This window comes from Cariama cristata, unplaced genomic scaffold (genome assembly GCF_000690535.1).
Source record: "Cariama cristata isolate BGI_N322 unplaced genomic scaffold, ASM69053v1 scaffold2568, whole genome shotgun sequence".
NCBI lineage: Eukaryota > Metazoa > Chordata > Aves > Cariamiformes > Cariamidae > Cariama > Cariama cristata.
Genome location: NW_009632631.1, coordinates 21,249 through 38,350, shown reverse-complemented (window position 1 = coordinate 38,350; position 17,102 = coordinate 21,249). Strand labels below are relative to the sequence as shown.

Sequence of the window (17,102 nt, the reverse complement as noted above, 5' to 3'; positions counted from 1 at the left end):
TGATTCTATGAATTGCAGCAATTTGTACGCACCATATGCGAAATGTAATAAATGTTAGATGATCTGTTAATTGTAGAAAAGACTGATTTTAGCCTCAGAATCTAGCAGTAGAAAAAGTGCAGCTAAAGGAAGCAGAAAAGTATACTGTTTTGAATTTTTTTATTATACAGTTTTCAACATAAGATTCCACTGATTCAGAAAATGTAAGTTTAAGTAATAACTCTTCAATTTGTATTCCTCTGCAGAACCAGATGGCTATTTCCTGTGGTTCTAGAGCTCACCTGGAGAAGGACTCAATAGCAAAGGTTTGTTTCCATTTCCTGCTGTGTGCTAATACTTAAATTCTTCCGTTATTTGATTCTGCTCTACAGATTTTACAATTAAATAATCAATATTTGTAAAAGAATGGAAGCTGAAAAATAGGAAGAGCTTGTCATATGTGTAGCATATGCTCCATCACAACACAAAGGATGTGCTCTAGATTTCAGGCACTTTGAACTGGTTTCAGTTAGTGTTCCAATTTATGGATTTAATTTTCCTCGTTGAGAACATCTTGCAAGCAGAGCTTCTAATCCCTGACAGAATTGGTAGCTAGTAACCAGTACTGGGGCTGGAGTGAAAGGCAACCGATGAGTTAATTTTTATTGATTCCCTTCCAGTACAAGAGCTTGATCTGCAGATCTTGAAACCTGTTTAAAATGAGTTAGGGATAATTAGGAGCAAACTGTTTGAAGAGTATCTCAATTCATGGGAAAGTACTGTAATTTTTCGGTATTACTCATAGTAAAATTTTTGAGTTTTGAACACACAGATAGTTGTGTTCCATGTGTGGCTCTTGTGGAATAAACAGCGGTGCATAGGCGCACAGTCTTATCTTGCATCTGGGTTTCTGATGTCTTTGCGGACTGGAGTTAACAAAGCACAGGCATGGAACTTGTATTGCAACAGGCACATTGCTGGACTAATTTTTTCAGCATCTTTGGATGTGCTCATCATGTTGAATGTTCTCAAGAGTAAGCTTTGTTTATACTGATGTTCAACACTTGAAATGATTCTAAAATATCTACACAACTACTAAAATAGTTATAAAAATTCAAAAGAAGTTACACTGGTAGTGTTCAGCTGCTGGTAGATCTTTAATTTTTTCTTCAGGTTTATCAGGTAGTGTTGGAGTGGTTCACTGGAAAGAGTTCTTGTAAATACTGCTGCATGTATGTTAGCATCCTCACAAAAAAACAAAAACACAAAACCAAAACAACAACAAAAAAACCACAGATACAAAACCTTCATCGTTATCAGGAATTACAATAAATCTTTGACGTGGTACTTGTGTGCTTGTAGCACAGAATATACCATCTGCAGTTATTTTAGATGTGCAGCCAGTGTATCCTGGAAATGTTGCTATTACAGGGAGACCATGTAGCTGATAAATTTCAGCCCAGAAAAAATGCTTCATTGTGTGGTCAGGTACTGAATATAAACTTCCTTCAGTGTATTCGTATTTCTTTTCATCTTTGAAGATCTTGCTACATGAGGGAGAGGAATTGGAACAGGACTTTATCTTTTAATGCAAAAGTACAGTTTTTAGGATGTGTCTATCCTTAACTTCCTATTTCTCCCCATATTTCTGACTTTTTGATAAAGGAATCACCAACTGGTTAGGTAGTACTGCTCTGTTTGAAATATCTAGCCCATTTCATCACCCAGCTGTGCCCAGACTGGAAAGGAAAGACTGCCTTTACCACGTTGGGAAGAGACTGTTGTGTAGTGCAATAGGTATTAAAAAAATTGCAGAACAGTCTTTGAGAAGTTGAGATTTCTCTCTGGGCTTAGTGACATCTAAAACTGTAGAATGAAGCTGTGATAAGCAGCCATGTGGGATTTATTAAGACCAGAATTTCACCTTTAAATTTAGTCTCAGGACATCAAGAATTCTGTTCTACCTCCAGAATTGTTAATGTACTTTAATGAATCCATAGTATGTCATGCATAAATCGTCTTGGGAGTGATGAGCATCACTGAGGAACTCCTCTTTGTGAAGTGCACAGTTTTACTCGCTGATGCTCGTGCAGCCTCTTATAGAGCTTCCCTTTGGGACTAGTAGCCTTGTGTTCTTGGTCACACAGTGGTTCATCTTCACCGAAAGAGCCAGAGAACCCTCACCAGATCCACCATTAACCTAGAGCACTTCTCTGAGAGACACAAGCTGCAAATTTTAATTTCCTTAAACCAAAGGCTATTACATAATAAGCTGAGCATCTTCTCATTTTTCAAGTGAGGTTTGAAATTACTGACTTTAAAGGCATCTCTTATCACCCAAAGATGCTTACCAGTTAAATTGTTGGCTCCTAAAGATATTACATGGTATTTGGCTTGCAGTCGTAGATACAATCACTTAAATTGAGCTTAAGACTAGCAGTGAGTTCAGAAGCGATTTGTGGATCAGAGTTCTAGTTGTTTAGGAGTTGTCTTGAATAAAAGCCTGGGAGGGACCTCTGCAAACTCAGAGTCCAACCTCTGGATTCTATGAATAAACTTATCTGTATGATAATTACATCAAGAACAAAAGTGTAACCAAAGAGTAGTCTGGGAGAACGTTTACCAGGAACATAAAATGTATTTGTGAAAGCAAAAGAAGAAAAAAGGTGACTCTGTAACATTGCTGGAAATATAAAATGAAATATTATCTTCCACAGCAGCTGTTACTTTAGTCCTGTTTTGACTTGGTCCATCATATACTGCAAAAAAGTGCATTCTTTAATTGAATTCCCTTAAGTACCTTAACATGGTGTGTGCAAGCTCCGGAGATCATTCAGTCTTGAATCAAAGAAGTGAAAGGATGTGAAGAAATGAAAGAAGAGATGCTCTTTTTTTTTTAATAATAATATAAAACTTTTTAAAATTTATTTTTATGTCAGAGTAGCAGCTGGAACCTGTGTAGTTTTTAGTGTGTATTCTCAAGAGTAGCAGTCTTTATGCAGTCCTGCTGGCTTATTCTCCATTGTTTGTCCTGATAACTTTGGAATTTGTTGAACCAATTTTTAGGAAAACAAGAGGCCTAGACAGAGGGAAGAGTAGCTTGTAAGTGTCCAGTGGAGTAGAGCATGTAGCATGCCATCCCCCTGCTCCTTCACTCTTCTTTTCCTGAGGGAATTCCCAGAGAATCATGCAGAAGGTACTATGCCTGTCCAACTCATTAACTGAAATCCAGGTGCAGGTTCCTGCTCCACTTAATGATGCATTATCCAGAATGAAAAGCTGCTCTGAATTAGGGAAAGCAGAAAAAAGAACTTGGGCCAGTGTACTGACTGTGCACTTGACTGGTAAGTCTTTCTTTTTCAGCTGTAATTTTGTTTGACTGTAACAATTGAAAAGTTTGGTTTCGTTCCAGTGCAAAACAAGAACAGTTTACAAACTTTGAAATCTATCACGAAACAGGATTATTGTCCTGTAAGCCAGCTCTGTTCAAACACTTCACTCATCACTTAAATGAAACCATCTAACTTCTTGCCTTTTGTCCACAGCGCTCTTACTTTCGAACTCTTCTTATGTATGGGTTCCACTTCCTTGTATGGTTTCTCTGTGTGAAAGAGATCAGGGACACGCAGTGCGGATTTAAACTTTTAACCAGAGAAGCTGCCTTATGGACTTTCTCAGCTCTTCATATAGAACGCTGGTAAATTCTTTCTTTTTTTGTTGTTGTTTTTTTTTTCCTAATTGAACATGGTTTTGAAAAAGTAACTTCAGTATAGCAGCTACTGTGAGGCATGTGATGTCTGTGTATAAAGCACTTGCTGCTCAGTTTAACCAATTATAGTACTAGTGGCATGGCAATTTAGATTTCTTGTTATGCTAAAATATCCTGGTAATTGCTAGGAATTCTATTTTATTATGAAATACTTTAAGAAATAGTTGGGTATTTAATTTTATTCTTTCTTCTCATGATGATAGGGAGAAGGGGAACAGATGGGCTTACTAAATTTTTATTTTAAAATAGCATCTAACATAAACCACAAGAAGGATTTTAAGACTACATTGCTGAGATTTTGGGTGGCAACGATCAACTCCTTGCAAGTCCATTTTACTTTAGTATGTGGAATGGAAAGAGTTAGGTAGTACTAAGCAGGACGTTTTGGTTTTGCCTTGTCAGAGCAACTGCTAATTGATTAGGAGAGGGGAGAAAAAAAGGAAAAAAAAGAAAATCCCAATAATTTCTCTCTTCACCTCTAAAAGAAATTCTAAACAAAAAATTTTTGAATGTGTTGTAGCCACTCCCTTTTTCTGAGAGGCCTCTCTCCTTTTACAGATACGAGCCATGCAAGCACATTAAGAAATGCAGAGAAGCTCTTATTATGATAAGGAAAGTTAAAGAGTTATTAATCTTATTCAGAACTTTTATCAGTCTGTTTTTATGCATTACAACCTCACAGTTCAGTGCTGCTTAACCAAAACTCTTTACCCAAAATCCATATCTGATAAGGTGTTTGTAATTGCTGAAGGCTCAAAGCAAAAGGAAATGCCTTCTCTTTGCTTATTTTCTCACTAGAATATTTCATGAGAGGACTACCGATAGATCTTATTAATTTAAGACGGTAGAAAATGATGTATAGTCTTTGAACTACTTTAGAGCTCTCTTTCCTTGTAATTTAGCTACAACAGTTCCCTTATGAGAGTGATACAGTCATGACTACTGTTATAGGACTGAAACACTGTTTCTGCACAAATACTGTAATTTCTATAAATTTCCTACACCACAACTGTTGCTAAAAAGGATGGCTTAATTAAATATATTCAAATCTTTTCAGACTATTGTCTTCATCCAAGAAAATCTCTCACAGGCTACTGCTTGCTGACAGGGAACAGAATTATTGAACAATATTCCCATACAAAAATGTGTGTAATCCTACAGTCCTAGTCGGTTCCAATACATCTAGTTTTAGGTTGAACTTTGGCACTGATACTTGAGCTATATTGCTCCTCCAAAACGGAGCTGCAAAGGTAGTATTTGGGCTCACAAATCTGGTGCAGAACATAGAGCTTCTATTGAATTGAATCTGGAATTGTGAGCAGTCAGTGTTTGGAAGTTCAGAGGGAACTTTCCTGCCTGAGTGGTTTGCTTATTGCCCTAAAGAAAACTATAGCTGAGCCAGAAGCATGATTGATGCTGCTTCCTCCAAAACCAAACTTGATCTCTGAAGTTCTGTAAATTTCATATACAGGAATTTTCTAAATACATGGTTAAACGCATATGCGAGGCCCAGAAGAGCACATCTCAAAATTACCCTATTTAACTTCACTTCATAAATTAAGTGCTTCAAGAAGAAAATACTGAAAGAAGTGAATGAGGGTAATCGGTTTAATCTGTAAAAATGCAATCTTCAATCTTACTCTGTTTTAAACTGAAGATTTCTAATATAGTTGCACTTATGGGTCAGTCATATTATGTAAAGTGTTCAGGTTTTTATTTGAAAAAATCTTAACAAGCTTGCTTCTGCCAGTCAGATTCTCTAGCAACAAAGGATAGAGAGAGTAAAAATAATCGTGCTGTATCCCATTATCCAGGAATAGAGGCAATGAAAAAGGGATATTGCTAACTTATTTTACAGTAATTATATTGCTGGTGTGGAACACACCAGATCTTCATGTCTTAGTGTGTTAATTCATTGTGCTTATATGTGCTGCTATAAAATTAGCCTTCTATTTTTGCTCTTTTATTTACAGTAATCCATAAACTAATCCCCTGAGTGTTTTCTTATTTATCTGAAATGTACTGGTTAGAATGAAGAATATTTGTTTTGTTTGTCAAGAACAGAATAACTCAAATTCTTCCAATAAACAGCTCTTCAGATACTTCCAAGTCACAGATTTGCTTAAAACAACAATAGGGTTTTTTTAATTCGGTTTAGTTTTCTGCCAAAACAGACAATATATTGTCTGCTTTTATCCTCATCTGTCCTTCAGCAGTCTCTGTGCTTCCTTGCCTTCATTTTCGTACTTATTGGCTAATTTAAACCAAATCTGACAAAACAGTAGAGATTTCAAGAGCGAAAGCTTTGGCAAGTTTTGTGGAAACTGAAACCCCTGTAGAGGAGAGAAACCCAGATTATTGCCACTGCTGAAGAAAAAACTACAATAAGGATTTAAAAGTTAATTAGCAGCTTCACAGCTAACCATTTAGCATGTGTAACTGGAAGATAATATGTCAGCGCACAATACAGAGTACTGTCTCTTTCCCAGTTAATATTTCTAATATCTGGAAATAAACTGGGAGATAGGGAGGTATAAGTATATGGAGAAAGTGAGTATACTAAAGGAAACGGTAGTTGTAAGAGAAACATCTGCATCGTACAGACAGTTGGGATAATTGCGGTTGGACATTATATAGGGATATCAAACATTCATCCCACAGAACCATACATTAGATTCCTTTGTATGAAATAATGTAAGAATCTGAAATAGCCCAATAATGGAAACTTCTGGCGCCTGATATCTTTGCATTGCATAGCACGAGTGTAAAAAACAAAATAAAAACTGGTTAGACATTGTGCTGCGGAGGTTCTGTACATATCAGGAGTATGAAGACATAAGAGGAAGAAATAGTAGGATTACACTGACCTGGAGCAATGGGAAGTCCCTAACTGAGTCACAGAACAACTCATTCATACTGAGACTAACAGCAAGGGGTTGCAGAGAAACCACTATCTTGATATCAGACAAGAGACTCTGAAATCTGGGTTTATTACCACCTCTGCATCACTGCATTGGGGTTTTTTGACATCTGAAGAAATTACTTGATTCGTTTTGAATCGTAAAATCCCATTAGTGAAGTGCAGCTCTGTTAGGTATTGAAGGAAGAGTTCAGTTCAGTATGGTCAGTGCTCAGATATTCTGGTAATAATGGAGGAGACTGCTGGAGAATATTCAACAAACAAGCAGCGTTTAATAGACTAAAAGCCGTCTGAGGGCTAGCACCCTAGTCATCGAGGCTGTCGAGGGGTCCCCGGTGCTGAACTGGAGCATGTGGTGAGCTGTTGAAGAGAATGAACATGATTTGGTTTTCGCAGAAGCCTCATCTGTCCTATCTGCTCAAGTTTTGTCAGGCTCAGATTTTTTGAGGTGCCAAAGTGTTCAGTGAATTCTTACATGAGAACATGATAAATTTTTAGATTAAACGTTAGTACATAACATATTTATTCATGATGTTAATATAAAATGGCTATAAAATTGGCTATCTAATAATTCCTGCCCTGAACTGTGAAGCTTACTCTTCAGTTAGAATATGAATATACACACACAATGGACAGGATTTGCTTCATCATATCGAGAGTGCATCCACCTGCCATCTAACCTTCCTTCTTAGACAATAGAAGAAGGGACAATTTTAGGGTATAATTCATTTCATCCTAATATAGGCCTCTAAAATATGCCAGATCAAGTGCAACTGACAAATGCCTGTTTCCTGCCCTCGACTATAAAGGGACTGTAGATAATTTGTACAGAAGGAGCTATCTCTACTGTAGATGACTGATTTTTATTCAACTCATAGCATCATAACACGCAGGAAAAAAACTGTGTCAGGTCGCTGGTGCCTGAACTGCATCAAAAGGATGAACTATTCAGTAAATTCTGAAAGTCGTGGGTTAGAAGAAAAAACACTGGAGCAATTTTGTGTGAAAGGCAGCTCACTTTCTGGGCTGTATAGGCAGCGCCTGTTTCTATAGAGAAAAAGCCACGAGAATTCTTCCCTTCAGATAAAGGAATTCGGTAGTGTCTTCACATACAAGAGAGCACCAGTGCTGAATTAGCACTGGGCAGTAGGAGACTGCCCTGAAGTGCTGGATATTGTCAATACTGCTCCAAAAGGCAGAGCTGTACGTATTCAAGAAATAATACAGGTTTTATTTCCATGGCTTTCAGCAGGCTGATAACATACCTCACTCAAATAGCAAGTGTTAGGAGCACAGTCTCTTTCTTGGAAGCTGAACCTCTTACACTCTGGTAATAGATATGTCAATGTAAACAACATAGCTATCCTGTTGCTAGGCTGGGCAGGCTGAAAGATTTCTAAGTTTCTGTACTTCAATAGCTATCAGAGACACCAAAAATAAATGCATATGGTGTTTTCGGTGTTTCACCAGCACCACCAATAAAATGGAATCTTGTGTTTCCATATTCACCTTTCATATGAAAAAGAAGGGGAGACCATCAAGACCTTCCTTTACATGATCTTATGTGCATCTTTGACGGTTTCAATATTAGTTTAAGCATAAAGAAATAACCCCATACCAGCTGCATTAAGAATGAAAAACTAATTGCTTAGACCTTTACTTTTTCCTGCTTTCTTCATGCTCTTTCTATTCCAGTTGACACTGAATTGAGTATCACCTCTTTAATGTTAAAAATGCTAGAACACTGAGACCGCAGCTTTCTTCTTGCTGTGCTGAATTTGATTTATAGATGCTTATATTTCGGAAGTCTTAAAAGCAAACTGGAATATACAAGGAAAAATACTGTTTTATCCTTATGGTGGTAAGGATCATGTAATACTTTCTAAAGAGAGACCAAGATATTTCCTAGAATATTTTGTTAATCTAACCCTAAAGTTTAGAAAGCATTTGAAAATTAATAGATACTGGAAACTGTTTATATATTTGATACTATCATGCTTACATCCTAAACTAGCTTTTTTTTTTGGTAAGCGTTCTAGTTGACTTTTTTGTTTAACTGTCCTTTGGAGAGCTGGCTGTGTATATATGAATACAAACCAAACATTCTTGAAATTTACTTTCTAAATAGCAAAGTTTTGACATTAGTTTGAAATGAGAGCAACCTTTTGAACAGAGAGCATATGCTTTGTGTTTTAGGTTCTGAATCTGATTACACCACTAATCTGTTTTTCAGAAATGGATGGAGCACATTTTTTAAATTAAAACTTAAAAGAAAATTAAAAGGGATATTTTAAAAACCTAATAGACACAGTTGGAATTACTCACTTTCAGAGTCCAAAAGAAGCTCTAGTTCTGCACCTACAGTCTTGACCTGAGAAGTGTAACTGTTTATGTTAAATTTTAATGTACAGGAAGAAAACTGGAAAATTAAATGGTCTCACTGGCAGAATTTTCCTATCCTAAATTTGGTCATTGATTTCTTCTGATTACAAAAAAAAAAATAAATTATACATTTCTTCCAGCCAGAAAATATCTTTCCTTACCTAGGAGAAGTAGACATAGCAGTGGTTACTGTCCTACCTGGAATACTGATAAAATGAGGGGAAATTCAAAACATAATTCTAGTCCTGGTTTGATTGACATACTTTTGTAAAGTGGCAATTTATAACCATATTATGCAACTCAGCAGGTTGCTGATTAGATCAAATTGTTGCTATTACTTTTGTCTGTAAAAATTGCCTTGTACACTGAACAAGCCATGCTGTTTCACATTTAAAACTCGAAAGCTCAACGTAAAAAATTAATGTTTGCTTCTCCAGTTTGTCACTAATTTCTAAAGGTGAATCTTATAAGCAGAAAAATAAGCATTCATATTGCTACAGGGATTATTATTTTTTTTTCCACTCCTTTGGCATTGTAGACCAACACAAGCAGTAGAATGAATTATTTTTTCCTGGTTTTGTACACGAGAAGTAGAATTGTTTATGAACATGTAATCAATGCAAAAATATTTTACTGTTATGTCTGTTTTGTCATGTAAAAAATCCTGCTCCTGGCAGACATATGTGGACTTTCAAAAGCCTCAGTACAGCCAGAGCAGTACTGGCAGTCTAACCCTCTTGACATCCTATTTCATTCTTAGACCTCTTTGGCCATTGAAAGTTTTCTCTGCCCATTAAGAGTTTGCTGGAACAACATATCTTGGGTGTAGACAAATCTTAAATTCCAGATAAAACAGTATAACTGAAAACCCGATTTTGATATTTGAAACACTTAATATGAGACCAGCAAAAAAAGAGTCCTGGCGCAATTTTATAATACAGAATAATTTTGCAGGAAAGGTATTTTATAAGCTGAAGTGTTTTAAGGGTTCAGTTTAAAAGGGTTAAATTCAATTAAACACCTACCAACTTGGTACTCAACTGAATTTTAGCCAGCGTCGTCTTAAATTGTAACTTAACTAAAAGTACTCCTTAGCCTAAACACAGCTACGTGGACAAGTTTTTCTCTTTCTGTATTTTACACTTCATGTTTGTGTGAATTAACACGTAATGGAGCCACTATTAAAATATGGGGAAATTGTTCACACCATGTATTTTTGGGTGCTTAGATTGGAGCCTGAATTCATTCAGGCTGGAGCCCAACTTGGACCTTCTGAGCTGTGTCCCCCCTCCCCAGAGGCACCTACTTTCACTCTCTGCAGCGGGATCCGGTGGAGTACATGGTGTGAATAATTCTCTGCTATTTCTAACAGCGGTTCTGCCAGATGTTAACTAGTCACAAATGGCTTCATGTCAAAACACATGTATTGGCGCTCACCACCTCATCTGCTGGTGTTGCTTTGATCTCCTCTAGGGTAGGCTCCAGCTTAAATCCTGACTATGGAAACTTCTGAGTGGTTCTTCTGGACCATCTGGATCTGGTGATCGGCAGTATCGCTGTAATACTGTCCATGTATTGAATACGCTGCGATCTGTATTCCCCGATTATTCTAGTATGTATATGAGGTGTACTGAAAGGTGGTGTGGGACAAGGGAAGGAAAAAGGTATCCCAGCGGTATACAATAGAAGTCATTCTCTTTTCAGCTTTTTCAGGGATTTTTTAATTTCGGTATAAGTTCACTGTTACACAAATGGCAACCACATATAACAATATTAGCGTTCAACCTGATTAATTCCTGTGCTTTTAATCTTTTACTTTGAGTGCCGTAGTTCACCAGACTATTTAATGTTGTTGTACAGTGATGTATATGCTGACATTCCAGTAGTCGGTTGTCCATAGGAATTGTTGCAAATAACTATTAGTTCACTAGGCTAATACTTTATGTGGTAGTATTTTTAGAGCAGCTCATATAGTATAATTCATCAGACAATTATTCTGTGTCTCTTAAGATTTTTAGTCAGTTAAGCAGTAAGTATAACAAAATTAGATTTAGTCTTAATACACGACTCAAACATTCAAAGGTGAATACATGGGGGTTTTGGCTTACAAATGTAAAATGTCAGCAAAAATTAAATAATACAACTTCAGTAGAAGAGACCATGTCATAATTAATAAAATAAAATTCAACCCTCATTTAAAGAAAATAGTGAAATGGCAGGGCTGCTTGGAGCAGATTCAGTTCACTGAGGTAAAAAAAAAAAAGAACTCACATTTATTCCAGTAACTTTTTTTTGTGACAATTAAAAGGCCTGTATCCTAATCAAAATCAGATTTATAAAATGGTTCTAAATTCTTTATACACAATAACCATAGTCTCTGTAGATAACCTCTGATTATGCTGCCTTTGCATGTTCTAATGCTGTCCAGAGTGATACCAATAGCTCTCCTGTAACACGCACGTACAGCGCGAGTTCAGGTTGGTGCATGTTTGGTAATGCTTTCACCTGCAAGCGAGCGTGCTGTGGTCTGTACTTCAATGGGAACCTACACGTATGGGGCACACCGAAGTGCACATTTCAAAGTGGATTTCTGTTGTTGCATTCATTAATAGCTTTGCAGAAATGCACTGCACTGCTTAAAAGGAAAGGCAGGCTTGAAGTAGAAGGAAATAACATCTGAACTTGGCTAGCAACCTGCTCACGTATGTCTTTTTGCCTGCTCTTGGTCACCTGTCTGTCCCTTTGTACCCTTTCTGTAGTGTTAAATGGGATTACCAATGACTTGAATTCAAGCAACCCTTGAAGCATGAACAAATGTTGTTATTTTTTTATTGCATACCTTTTCTCCACTGACAAAAGATTTTTATTGTTTTTTTTCATTTCAAAAGAAAATTGTCTTGGACTTAGCAATGAGAATTTCAGGAGATTCTAAACTTACGAAGTTATTGAGGGAAAATGTGGACTAGTGTTGAATTGTTCTTGACTGCCTTGCAGCTGCATTTTCAAGACCTATGTAAGCTGGTTTGGAACATCTGTTCCATTGACTTAAAACTGGAAACCTTACCAACAGCTTGGCTAAAACATTTGCAGTTCCTTAACCTTCAAGGTTTAGTTCCCCAGGAAGAAACCTCTGTGTTTAAATATGTATTGAACCTAGTAGAAACCAAATGTGGATGGTCATTGACAGTTTTTTCCAATACAGACTAGTATTTTTAAAAAGCTTTTTACTGGGGGGAGGCAGCTGTTTAGCTTAAATTCCAGTTACCAGAACTCATTTAAGGGACAAGAACACCCCTTTTGGCATTTGAAGACTACAAAGAGGGGAAAAAGAAAAAAAACCCAGCAATCAGTAAGTCTCAGAACTTGAACCAAAATCACCACAATCTTTGTAACTGTGATTTGCCTTCACCCTTGTCAATAGTAGCTACTGATAGTTTCATGTGCTGATTCCTACATGAGCATTACAAGCTGTAGTTCCCAAATCACTTCTCTAATATGAAAAGCCTCAGCGTCTCGGATCCAGCAGGTGCGCTTGAGCATGCAGTTGCATGAATAAAACGCACAAACAATTCTCTGTGCAGAGAATTGAGGGGATTAAAGTGTATTTTGGACAAACTGGTCAGGGAGAGGCAGCTGACTTAGAGTAGGATCACTTCCCCAGTTCATTTTGCTGCACAACCCGCAAACAATTGTGCCAGCAAAAAAGACAGGTCTCTCAAGTGGGTTTTTGTGTTGTACATTAAATGGTCACCAGGTAAAGTACAACTGTTGTTCAGGTTCCGCTATGCACAGTAAAATAAGTCATTTCTCGCTTCTGTGCTGCTGTCTTTATTCTTGACTTAGAAAGTACAAGGAGAAACCATCAGATCAGCGTAAAGCCCCAGCAGGTAGTTGTCCCCTTTCATGAAACTACTAGAGATGTAGATTGACACGGCACGTTTAAACTCCTTGGTCTTCAAAAAAGTTTAAATCATGATTGTGGCAGAATGAAAAGTGAGCAGTGGTCTGAACACAGCATGGCCTATACCTTCAAAAACAGAACGCAGTGAAGTATTGTTGTCTGTATATTGGCTATGTTCTGAGCCATTCAGCCATTCATTTCCCTTTCATGTGCATCTGACCTGTAGAGCGTTGGTATGAACTTCGTAACAGAACACCAACCTCCTTAAATCAGGCTAGGGTTTTAATTAACAGTGCCACCATCTTTCTTCTGGAAATAAGTGTGACTGTATTTGCTATTTCCTGTTCTTCTTCAGGGCATTTGATGTGGAACTTCTCTACATAGCCCAGCGCTTGAGAATACCTATAGCAGAAGTTGCTGTCAACTGGACTGAAATTGAAGGTAGAGAAATTGTTTATATTCTTGTGAGATTCCTTACGTGTCAATCCAGAATAAAATATCCAAGAGTTTTCCCATATTTTGCCCAGTTTTGATAATACACAGCCTTCTTTCCATACAAATTTTGAATTTCATGTCCTTGCCAGCCTTCTGCCATGGCATGGTACAGGAAGAGTAGGTGAAGGGATAGCAAGGGAGAGAAACTCTGCGCTCTCACTGGACAAAAAATGTAGGTAGTTATACTGCTAGGACAAAGCACTAGTTTGACACATCCTCTTGCTGTAATGTGCTAATAAAAATACTGCAATTGTAAAACACTGTGCAGGAAGTCTGACCATCATTGTTTATTGATTCAACTCCATTTCACTGTTTCTTGCCTTCCAAAATTCTCAGCCCACCTATTAAAGCCTCTTCTAGGGCACCCTCTTTTCTCGAGGTGCAATGTTCCTTCAGACCTGTAGGGAGGTCTCTGTTACTGGGTTACTGTCAAGTATAGCTCCATACATATTTCTTCATAGCAAAGCCAGCTTAAGAGGTACTGCTTGCTTCTGCTCACTTCCTCCCTCCCATCAAATGCAGTTCGTTCTTTTTTTCCCTTTCATGTTTTTTTCTTTTTTTAATCTGAAAGTCTTCTCCTCAACACAACCCCTGGGCAACAGAAAGTGTAATGATCTGCAGTGGTGATGAAGGGTGCAAGCAGAGAGCATCCTAAGCCAACTTTACTAGAAAATAAATGTTTTCTTTCAATGTATATTGCACCAAACACAAATGTTTAGCAGAGATGGAACAGGGCTTGCTTTCATAGTGGGGATTCCTTACCTTGCCTGAAGATTGGCACGTTCATATTGTTGCTGTAGGAGGCTGTGGTGGTTCTGTTCTCCAAAGTCACTAAGAAATCATTTGCTTAATTATTGATGTTCTGATTCCTATTTACTTGAACAAAGCCTTGTCGCAGAGAAGACTATGCATCTTGTGACATACGTGGAATTACTGTGCTGCTTGCAAACTAGAATCTCCCACCTATGGTATAATGTAATTACTATAAAGCAATAACTTTTGCAGTATAAATTTTCATTAATGCTAAGGTCTAGGTTGTGGAGCTGAACATGCTGAGAGTGCAGAGGTTCATCACACTACTTAAATGTGTGTCTTGCCAATGCTTATTTTTTCTAACAACATCCTTTTTTTTTTTTTTTTCCTTCTTCATTAATCACAGGTTCTAAGTTAGTTCCCTTTTGGAGCTGGCTGCAGATGGGCAGGGATCTTCTTTTTATACGACTGCGATATATGACTGGTGCCTGGCAGCTTGAAACAAGAAAATGTAATTAGGTTATTTACATTTTCCAAATATATTATTATACTTAATGGAACATGAGAACAGTTTCAATCAAGTGAAGTGGTGATGAAAGCTGAGGTAATTCTTCATTGCTCCTGTTGTATGTTTCATTTTGCAGCATGTATGTGTTTTATAAGATTGTCAGCAGGGAATTTGTACAACGTTTTGAAAAGAGAAATCATTTCCAAAAAGATTTTCTTATCTGGTAATCAGGTTTTTATTTTATTAAGTAGTAGCTTTAACATGTCTTACATATTCACTCAAATAAATACATCTGCTTTTGTCTCATCGTCCATTTGGAATTTCCTTATACATACTAAAAAGAGGCACTGTATTCTACATTGTGCAATATTACGTTGTGAATGACTGCAACCATTTGTTTCTGTAATATCTGGAAATATATGGCCATATTGCAACTTGGAATTATCAATCGTGGTTCACGCTGATGCATGTTTACATTCAGTGTTATGGGAAACATGAATGGGTTTTACTGAGTTATAACAGTAATGTTCATAAGGCTGTTCTAAGAACTTCCAGTAGTCTCTTGACATTCCAGATGTTTTTGTCTGAAGCTGCAACAGTTGTCTGAGATCAAACTGCAGATCATCTCCAGACTGTAGAAGGTCCAAGAGAAAGCACATTTTGTTTTAAAATGTTGTTTTTTGTAAATATGGTTTGTTCGTGTGTACTAATTAATACTGCATGCTCAAGGCTAGGTGTCCTTGGCATCTACAGATCTGTAGTGAAAAGGATATGGAAAGCTAATTCAGAGCATACAAAAATGAGACCCAGTGTACACTGGGGGCCTGTGCATTAGCAATGTTAATCTGACATCATGCTTTAAATGAGATCAGAGAGGGAGGGAGGCGTCTTGAGTCTTTCTTAGTAACATCATACTCTGTTACAGTACACAAGTTTCAATAATGCTTTCAAAACAGTTGTGGATTGCCAGCAAACTAAGCCAATCTTTCTTTCGGAAACATGTACAAATTTGAACAGATTTAAAGAGTGAACAGTATATGGTTGTACTTTCACGTATGATTTCACTGTTGATTTTTCTTACTCCTTCTGCCATATTGAATTGAGTTTTGCTCCTGTTAGGGTTACCTCAGTTTTCTATAAATTGAAGTGTTGGAATAAATTCTCAAAAAGTATCTTCAGTTTGATTTCACAGGCTTTATTGTCTTGCCTAATCCACATACATCTCTGTCACTTCTGCAGAATCAATCACATGACTCCTTGTTGCCATTGCTAGAATAAAATACCAGCTTCTCCGTTTTTGTAAAGTGGATTTCCCTGATCAAACCTGGACAATGATAGCTCTGCCTATAATTAAAGTTGCCAACCAGTTCTCAAAAGCAGATTCCTAACATTTTTCTCTTCTTACCTTAAAATTGAGCTTATTTGAAATTTTAACCAAAATAGTTCACCTGTTTCAAAATAATGCGTTATTTTCTGCATGATAAGTAAACATCTTGTAACATATTCTTTAAAAAAATTCTGCTTTTGAATTGGATGCCAAAGATTGTAAGGGGGGTGCTAAATTGATGATTTTTTATTATTATTATTATTCATTTGTGTATTTTAGACTCATGCTTGGTTTTAGGTTTTTGCTGACAGTCAGTTATCAGCATTCCTCTAATGTCTGTTGGGCAGGTACATGTAAACATCACACTCTTGAAGCAAAGGTGCACATGCTTTGTGGATCCCAACAAGGAGCAAATAAAAGATTAGCAAAAAGTGGCTTCTCACTGTCAAAACTAAAGTGCATTAGAGCCTATCCCTAGTGAAATTTAGTACACCTAAGAAACTTCAAAAGATTTTAAAGTCCCTGGCTTTTACATGTCTTCAGGTCAGGCCCCAGCAGAGTGAAAATTTTGAACACTGACAAATTTCAGTTTCGGGTCAGAGGTCTTAAGTCCACTTGTGTCTTGAGCCCTATATTAGTATGTAAGTCAACATTAACTTAATCCAAATATTTACTGAATGCAGAGAAAAGGAAGCACAATGACAAGTCTGCACTGAAAACTATTGAGCAAATGTGAAGGATAATCGGGTATTTTGAAAAGCAACTACACAATGGCTATGAATTATTTAAATAAGAGATAACCACATGGCAGAGACCACAAGTTACAGTCTATTACATAAGCAGCAGCCTCTGACACCAAAAAATTTTACACTAACCTAAGAGTTTTATAGAAATGTCAGAGACAGAGTGATGGGAAACATAACTCATTTAGAATTGCCAGAAATCAGATCCTTTAAAAGTTAAGAATACATCTAGTAGAAATCTGTAGCTGTCAGAGATCAGAGATGCCCTGTGTTTGTATGAAATACATATCCTCAGTCATTCACATCCTGGTCTTCCCCAAACCTT

General features: G+C 37.1%; 1 protein-coding gene across 1 annotated transcript; it reads left to right on the top strand.

The window, feature by feature from the left end:
- Positions 1-245: 245 nt before the first annotated feature.
- Positions 246-14,718, top strand: LOC104166465 (dolichyl-phosphate beta-glucosyltransferase-like; the record flags this gene model as incomplete). Its single annotated transcript, XM_009706403.1, has 4 exons — positions 246-305; positions 3,525-3,676; positions 13,307-13,392; positions 14,606-14,718. Coding segments are annotated over 4 exons (411 nt in total), but the record flags the coding sequence as incomplete, so codon positions are not given.
- Positions 14,719-17,102: the final 2,384 nt, after the last annotated feature.